At 35.8% G+C, this 9659-nt stretch overlaps 2 protein-coding genes across 3 annotated transcripts in view; one reads left to right on the plus strand and one right to left on the minus strand.

Annotated features, from left to right (window-relative positions):
* Positions 1–9627, minus strand: part of LOC138860122 (leukotriene A-4 hydrolase-like) — a gene marked incomplete at its 5' end in the record, with an annotated part of 17798 nt that extends 8171 nt beyond the window's left edge. The window contains 2 exon segments of the mRNA XM_070117103.1: positions 5831–6005; positions 9480–9627. Of these exon segments, the coding sequence (XP_069973204.1) occupies positions 5831–6005; positions 9480–9627 (323 nt within the window).
* The window catches only part of bbx (bobby sox), a 112739-nt gene that overhangs the window by 64309 nt on the left and 38771 nt on the right, over positions 1–9659 (plus strand). The gene's annotated exons all lie outside the window — the stretch shown is intronic.

Below are 9659 nucleotides of genomic sequence, written 5' to 3' on the forward strand. Positions count from 1 at the left end.
CCGGAATCACGAAGTTAGGCGATGGGGAAGAAGAGTAGACTGGAATAAAAATAAAATAAATAAATGAAATAAATAATTATGGATCTAATAAGTATATGCGCATATACACATATACACGTGCATGACCATGTACCTTTACAATAATTTACATGCGTATACATATGTAAACGAATATATACACAAGAAAACAGCAATAAAAGACGTATAAAACGCGAAACAACCGATTTTATATAACGGTCATATTGTCTTGGGTCTGGATTTGCCCCTTTTCACGGGTGTCATTTGTTTGTTTGTTTCTATAACTTAGAGACTAATGATCATATCTTTACCTAACAAAGTGCATTTGAAAGAAGAATAAGAGTAGTTTCTACAGTAATGAAATGGTAAAGATCCATAAATGAAAAAATTTAAAAAATGATCTTCCAATATCCAACTTTTTGTTTGTTTGTTTTTTCGAACTTCAGAAGATTCCTTGCCCCAGTTTTTATCCAATTGAAATTTTGGATATATCTTTGGAAACCTTGTGGAAATGCGCAGACAACTACCAAGCATTTTTATTGAAATGTAGCATACTTTTTTATACTAATTTTTGGAAAAAAAAAATATATATATATTATTTTTTTCTGAGGAAACTAAATCAAATTTCCAAAAAAAGGCTTGGTAGTTGTCTTAGGAATTCATTGATGTTCATTCACATTTTTCTTCATGACACAAATCATAATCCTCTGGGACAAGGACCCTTCTGCACAGACACGTGAAAAAAAAAGGAAAAAAAAAAAAAAAAAAAAAAAAAAGTGTTTTGTGCTGCCCCCCACGTAGGAACCCCCACAAATTTGGTATCAAAAGATGCGGAATATGAAAATACATAAAATATCCAAAAATCAAGAAAATCTATAAGAAATATTTACCAATATGACTCCCTACTCCCATAATTGGCCACGCCCCTTTTAGGGACGGTCCCCTTAATTAAAATGAGAATCAGTAGTTTATGATGAAATATCTTACAATTTTTTTTTTTTTTAAATGCAAGTTTTGTATACAAAACACATAAAATATGCTTTCCATCAAAACTCCCTGGTGATATGCTGTAGCTTATAATGAGGTCTGTATGTATAAAGAGTTTGACGTACTAATTTAAAAAATAATCACATAAATAATAATGATATTTTGGTTTGGCTTTCCTGTAATGTTCAGTACTGTCCACCATCATTAAATTTGTTTTGGCTTGAAATTTGTCATTTCCATTGTAAAGGGCATCTCGGAAGTAGATTTGGGAATCTTGGAAGAATATGTGATATTGATCATTTTATGCTGAAGATGATAGTATACAATATCCGCTCTAAAATAAAAACTATGGAATTTTGAAAATCTGTTGTATATAAGGTTTCCCTAAAAAGTTGAAACAGATATTGTATCTTTTTCATGCATTTATGGGGGGGGGGGGGGAGAGAGAGAGAGAGAGAGAGAGAGAGAGAGAGAGAGAGAGAGAGAGAGAGAGAGAGAGAGAGAGAGCGAGAGAGAGAGAGAGAGAGAGAGAGAGAGAGAGAGAGAGAGAGAGAGAGAAGCATAGGCCGTAGATACTATAAATACACAGTTAACCAACCTCATCCAGGTGTCCAGTGATTTCTATTCAATTATTTGCCAAAGTAATGTACACAAATGTCTGAACACTTACTACAGCATACTGCATACAAGTCCACAGACCAAGCCACATGGATTTATGAAGATAGGTTATTCTTCTAATAATAACCTAAGATAAGTGTCACCAGGACATCTCCAACACTGCCACCGCTTGAGACCTACACACATACTGGTGGTATATGTATTATATATATATATATATTATATATATATATTATATATATATATTATATATATATATTATATATATATATATATATTACATATATATTATATATATATATATATATATATATATATATATATATATATATATATATATATATATATAATGATACTTATATGGCTTTACTCTTTTTTCTTAGAGTATATACGCAAGTAATAGGGATATACAATATGAGCTAGGCTAGGCAGTGATTTGAGCTGTGGCCACGGCCATCCACTCTGGAGAGGGGGAGGGGGTGCGGACAGTAATGTGGCAAGGCTGTTCTCTGTCTGTCTGTCTCTGCCCTCTCTCTGCCTGGGAGACTTAGAGAGGGTCATGTGACTTGGTCTGTGGACTTGTATATACTATGCTATACTTACTCTATGCTGGTTCCCCATGCCCAAAGGCCATATTTCTAAATGTCATTATCAAACATGATTTTGATCTTGAGTAACTCATAATTTTTCCTTGACAAAAATGGGTTTAGTTTAGTTCATTAGATGAGGATGAATGAAATAGTTAACCTTAGGTGGGTATGTTACAAACATTCTTGAAAATTATAACCACCAAGTGACCAGCTGGTTTAGATTAGTGTTTGTTATGACTTAAGGGGACCGTCCCGGAAAATGGCCACCTTTCCCTACTCTTTACATCATAAAAAAATATCGGTTAGAGATAACTGATTGATTCTTTTTGCATGATATAGAGTAAAGAATTGTGCTCCGTTATATATATAAATTTTAACTTTGCTCCCCCATTGGGGGGGGGCACCCCCCAAAAAGTAAAAAAAAATCTTTTTTTTTTTGGTATGTCTTCGGTACAGTTCTTTACAGAATATTCCCCCAAAAATGCTTGTGTTAGATCAACTCTAGCCTATAGCCATGTAAAAGGCGGAATTTTGAATTTCTTTTTTTTTTTTTTTGGCGGGGGACAGCTTGACATAGAGAACTATTTTTGATTTTTTTTTCAGCATTAAAATATTATTATTTTCTTATTAACCCATTCGTCCCGGGTGTCACATATATGAGACACAGGGAAAAAATAAACAGAGTCGGGCTGCCCGCCAGTGCGATGCTGTCTCGGAGCCGCGCTCCGCGGCAGAAGCGGCGCACGGCCGGGCGGGCGGACAGACTCCGGGGAAGCTCCGCCCGCCGATTTTGTAGCTGCCCGGATTTTTTAAATTTTGGCTACAAAATGTACCCGGCGCGGGTGGGTTAAGGCAAAAATTCAAAAATCGGCCTTTTACATGGCCTTGAGACGCCGAGGCTCTAGTGAAAGCAACAAACTGCATTTGGATCGCATGAAAATTACGTGAGTTGGGATGTACCGAAGATTCATAAAAAAATGACGGAGCTACGGCATTTTGTATTTGGCCCCTAGCCAAAGTTCGTTATCTATGTTATTTTTCCCTGAATCTAATGATATTATATATAAAAAAATGCTTATTTAGTGTACTTTGCAATGCAATGATTACAAAGTCAATAGGAATTTTCATGTTCAATAGGGACGCCATTCTGTAAAGGTATGTAATTTTTTTTTTCGTTGCTCATAAAAGTTGATATTTTCGTGTGAAAAGCTTAATAAATGCATTTTACCATAGAGACAACTAATCTAAACCAGATAAAAACCTTTTTTAATTTTTTTTTATTTATCTTTATTTTTCATTTTATTTCTATAATTTTTTATTTTATTTTGAAGAAATGGGGAACTGTGGATGACATTAGTACAAAATCATTCTAATTATAAAGTCCTGGCATGAATACAACATGGTGGTTCAATTTTGAGAATTTTAAAAGCATATGAATTTAGTACATTGAATTCGAGAACTTACGAAAGTCGTTGAATATTTCCCATGCCACACACAGGGGGGGGGGGGGAGAGAGAGAGAGAGAGAGAGAGAGAGAGAGAGAGAGAGAGAGAGAGAGAGAGAGAGGGAGAGAGAGAGAGAGAGAGAGAGAGAGAGAGAGAGAGAGAGAGAGAGAGAGAGATGGTCACTGGGTGTTTATAATTTTCGAGGAGGATCATATGTACGTGAACGCACGCACATAAAGTTAAAAAGATTAATCATCATAATTTAGTAGGCCTACATTAACTTTCATATCTAAATAATAAAATATATTAGTTATCCCTCTCATACCGTTTTCTTCGATAATTGTCAATATTAACAGATTGCAAAGGAGAACAAGTGTATAGTTTATGACTAGCCATTTGCACCCATTATCTTTACTAAGAAGTGCATAAAATCATGCAGACGCCTAGGTGTTGTGGGATATTTGCCAATTTATGGTGCCTAAGACTTACGGTAACGTCTAAACATATTCATTTTTATCAGGAACGCACGAAACTGATGCGATAGCTTTTTGAACGCCAGACGAAGACTGCGCATACAACCTAGCTCAAAATTCCATATAGTTTTTATTTCAGAGCAGGTATTACTGAGTACTATCATCTTTAACATGAAATAATCTGTATCTCGCTTATACATCCGAAGTTTAAAAATCTGACATTTAGGTAACATTCGTACTGAATTGGTCTTTACAACGGTAACTACCAATTTCAAATCAATTCAAATTGCCCCCTGCTGTGATGTACCTCGTATTACCTCGTAAACTAAAACATATTACCAGGGAGTCTCGATCAAAGTTTATTTCGTGTGTAAAAGGACACAAAACTTACATTTTTTTTTTTTTGACATATTTCACAAAATATTTCGTCATAAATCACGGTGATATAATGTTTTCCTGATATTGGTATAAAAGTGTTCCTTGAACATTCACAAACTCATATCTATGCGCAATGTCATAGTCAAATGCCTTATGCATGATTGCCGCAAGCAAAAGTCCACATAGGTGTACCTGGGCGCTCATTAGCGACGTACCTCTCTGGGTGCTGAGGGACTCGCGCGCCGGCTGCAAGACAACAAGCCATAGCAGGCGCTTAATATTCGTTTGGTAGTTTCCTCATCCATGTACCTATACTATACGCTAATTAACTCAATTTAACCCCCTTCCCCCCCCTCTCTCAGGGACGGTCCCCTTAATGTGTTTATTAAACATTTCAGACAGAAATATCTGCTTTCATAAAAAAGAGGTACTATTACCATTATGAAATATGGTCCCTATTGAAAACAATAACACTCATTTCAAAATACAAAAAATTATTTTTTTCTTTAAATATATCATTATATTTAATTTAAAATAAAAGAGATAACAACCTTGGCAAGTATCCAAATTTCCAATGGCCTATTCTCAGTTCCTTGTTTACAGAAGTAGCAGTACCGTCCAGCTGCTGTAATTTTCATGCTCTTCAAAACCAGTTGGCTGTGTTCGCAAGACCATCAGTGTGTGTAGGATGTGTCAGCTACCAATTTTTTAATTTCAGAAAAATACAAAATACACTAAAAGAAAAAATATGGATTACACAAAACTGGAAAAAAAAAAAAAAAAAACGCAAACAGTATCCCTCCCCCCCAAAAAAAAATTATGGAAATAAAAAATCCGGATCCAAGATACCCTTCGTATACTTGATCTAACTCTAAGTTAGTTCTGGGAAAAAATAGGAACCTTGCATGGTACCACAGATGGTGGGGAGGGAATGGGGGGATGAAGCACAATGATATACTCTATAAATGCAAAAAATTTTACTAGTTATCTAAAACCCTCATCTTTTCACAATTGATTAGTTATCTAAAACCCTTATCATTTCACAATCAAATATGATTTGGGCAAGGTAGGCCTTGGCTGGGTTGGTTTCCTTAAGCAAGGAAATAGGTACTGCATTATGAAAGAAGAAGAAGAAGAAGAAGAAGAAGAAGGAGAAGAAGAAAAAGAAAAAAAAAAAAGAAATGGTTGCAACAACATGCAAAAATCTCTGTAATGGCAATAAGCCAGAAAGAAAACATAGAAAAATACTGCATTAAACTAAATGCATATGCAGAATTGATACAGGAAATTATAGCACACACACAAAAAAGCAAACACTCACTCAGGCTTAATAGGTGGCATACCAGGGGTCTTCCACCAGGCATCCCAGTCAACCACATCAAAAACACTCTTCTTGTCGGCGAAAAACTCAAATAGGAAGTTGCGGAATATGTCTGAGTCAATGGACTGGTACTTGAACTTGTCCAGGTAAGCTTTGAGGAATGGCTCGAACTTGGCTGCAATGTAAGAAGAGGGAGTCAGTTGTCTTCTATTAACTCACTCAGAGCAGGACTTCCTGGTGCCAGGGTACAGCCAGTCACTTGAGTAAGAAATTGGAAGCTAGCTGCAGCATAAATGAGTGCTTAGGAAATGAGAATAAAAAGAGGCTGTAAATAATTTTGATAACATCCAGGGCCAAAAGGGCAATCAACTATTTAGTATACACAATTTAGACCAGGCTCAATGGTGCAAGTTGTCATATGATGTCACTCCAGCATAACATTTTCACTATGAAAAAAGAATGTCATCTGGCATAAATCGGTTAACTGTGTTATTTAAGGAGACACAAAAACATGTAATAAAGTAAAAAGAAGAAGAAGAAGAAAAAAATATATATTTAAAATTTTATAAACATAAAGAAGAAAAGGTGACGATAATAAGAAAAAGAAGTACATAAAAGAAGATAGAGGAAGAGGAGGAGGAAAAGAAAATGAAGAGGAAGAAGTTGAGAAGGAGAGAAGAAGCTGGTGAAGGAGGACAAGAGAGCAAAGCTACTTCAATTCCACTAATACCAGACAGTAATAATAAAAATGATAATAAAAATGAAGAAAACCATATACAACGAGGTCTGACCTCTAATACTAATAATAATAATACTAAAATCCTAATATCACTTTACAAATTACCAAACAACATAAAAGCTATTAATTGTGAAAACCTTGATTAACCCAATGCTGCCAGGAAATTTTCCAATATGCAAACCCTCCATCGTGTCATCACCCTAGCATGCACGCCCACTTACACACAATAGCAGCATTCCCCGTCTTTTCTTTGTAACTATTTTGTATTTTTTTGGTATCATCATTTTCTAAAGTCTGTATTTTCTGATAAGTCAAGAACATAGAATATTTTTTCCATACAATATCACCCTTTACTCTGATAAAATAAGCAATGCGTAGTATCTTGGGGTTATATCCGTAGGTTTTACTTGATTTTTTTTTTTTTTTATCATCTTATAAAACCACTTCTAGTTTTTAAATGAGGCCTATATCAAAACTTTGTCGGGTTGATATAGATTTCAATTTCTTTGCTCAGTGTGTGGTTTTATATATTTATGATTATATCATATATGTATCACACTTAAAAGTTTATATTGGTACTCCTGATATATCCCAAATGTTATTCCTTAAAGGTTTTATTATTCCATATTAGTGTATCAAGTGCTCTAAATTTATTATGATTTTTTTTTTTTTTTTTTTTTTTTTTTACAAAGTATGTTTCAGTATTTCCAAATGGTTTACATCATTCCTTTGTGAGTACCACATACATAACTTACCACTAACCATGTAGTATTATACATTCATAATCTTATTATATTTGTCAATTTATATTACTGATGCTTCTGAAATATCAAGATAATTATTTTCTGAGTATTCACTCAGTCAGGTTGTGCCACTTCACTGGTTCAAGTGCTTTATACAGTTGGGTAAACTAACTTGTTCCACATTCCCTTGTTCAACAACTAAGGCCTTGTTTGCAATGTTTTTCTCTTTCCTTTTGAACTTTTTGTTACCCCCACCCTCACTTGACATTGTTATTTTGCAGATCTATGTCAGACTATTCACCTCCCTTACTTCTTTTCCCACTCCCTTTGTACACATGGACATTTGTATGTTAAAATCTACTTCAATACATAATCAGTGTCAAAAAGCTCATATTTTGTTGCAGTTAAAACAAAAATTCATGGCATGATCACTCATGCCCCTGGAATATGGGATTGGTACCATGGCATGTATTCATATGCCACCAGGAATTGCCACCATGCATGCCATGCTAGGTGGCATGTCAATGCCATCCGGCAGCTAGAGGTTAATCATGGTAGAAATAACTTTAAAGAAACTGCAAAAAATAAAAAGAATAGGCTCATAGTGCATATACACTTATAACTACTTTGGATCACTCTTTAATGGATATCAGAAGCAACACACGTAGTTTATTGCTCGACTGACTCATCTTTTTTCACGTGTCAGTGCATTTAGGTGGTATAGTATTTATAATTTTCTATAACCATGTTCTTGGAGAAAGAGTAGAAAATGAATATAACAGCAGCACAAGAGCCTGAGTCAAGTTGTAAAGTGGTGCATTTGTGAAGCAAGTATGTAAGGAATATGGCATATAGATTTTTTATATGGTCAGATTGGAAAGTTTGCTTGATTAACCCCCCCGAATCTAGTTGCTTCACGGGAATCACATGCGCCAAAATACAAGCATTAGGCTTACATAAACTTCCACTCTGATGGGTGTAGGCCGGGTGCACACAAACACCTGTATACAGTGACAAGACTCTATACATCCCCTTTACAATGACATTTTGCATAAGCATTTATAGCTTTCTCCAATGTCCATATTTGTCATCTGATTTGCTTTATCAAGATGGCAATAGACTGTTTTCCTTGTACAGACTATATCATCTCTCTATGTAGTAAATAAATCAGTGCAAGAAAAAGAAAAAGAAAAAAAAGTAACTATATATTTGTTTCATTTTAAAAATCTTTATCATGCTATTATATTTCCGGTAATACAACCTCTGCCGCAGGTCAAGGCAGCAAAGAATAGGATGCTGAGCATGGAAATGGTGTCCTCCCTGGATCCAGCACTTTTTCAGTCATGGGTCAGGCACTACATTCCACACTCATTTATTGATGTGAATAATGCAAAAGCCCCTTTTTAAAAACCAAACGACTCTAATCAGCGTTCAAGAGGTTTGCGCACGCGTGGCGAGTCCTTTTCATCACCGTAGCCTTCACTCATGACAGCAAATTCATGCCACCCAGCCTGCAGCCATTTTCTCCTATGATTGGCATATTCACATCATTCACTCCTCAGCCAAATCTTTTCATGACATGATGGCCACATCACCTGGATCAAATGGTTGAAAGTACAGGAGTGTGTTATTCCTTTTCCTTTTGAAATGTAATTGCTGACAGTTACCACTAGACTTAATTATGGACAGTCAGTAAAATTGGATTGATGTTTCCCCCCTTTAGTCTGTTAAACAATGTATGAGTGTATTCCTAGAAAGTGGATATTGACCACATGAAAGAGGCTGGCCCGGATTCTGCCTGCCCACCGGCTGCGGCCCACGACAGAATCGGAGCACAAGCTCTGATCCAACATCACACTGGTGGGACGCCTGGCAATGTTTATTTTTCCAGGTGTCTCATATTTAGGACACCCGTCATAGATGGGTTAAGACACTGAAGATGACTATGACAAGAACATAAAGAATAAATTACTCTGTACACCAACTTACATAGATTACTATTACAAAACATAAAATCACATACACTGCATAGTGTCTCCTTTGGGTAAAGCTGTATGAGACTGAGGAAGAAGAAGAAGAAGAAGAAGAAGAAGAAGAAGAAGAGGAAGGGAAGAAGAAGAAAAAGAAGAAAAGAGAAAACCAAATACAACACCTGTCTTTAACTTACATGGTCCTCCAACAAGGGTTTCCAAATACCACAAGAACGTGTGTCCCTTCTCATAGGGAACAGTGGAGAATGCATCATCAGGATCCACGCCAGTGAGGTCCGGTATCAGGCAAGTTAATGGGTCTTTTCCATCATCTCTTGAACGGATCTGTCAATAAAGTGAAGGATTGTGCAGAACAA

The sequence above is a fragment of the Penaeus vannamei genome, chromosome 39 (assembly GCF_042767895.1).
Source record: "Penaeus vannamei isolate JL-2024 chromosome 39, ASM4276789v1, whole genome shotgun sequence".
In the NCBI taxonomy this organism is placed as follows: Eukaryota; Metazoa; Arthropoda; class Malacostraca; order Decapoda; family Penaeidae; genus Penaeus; species Penaeus vannamei.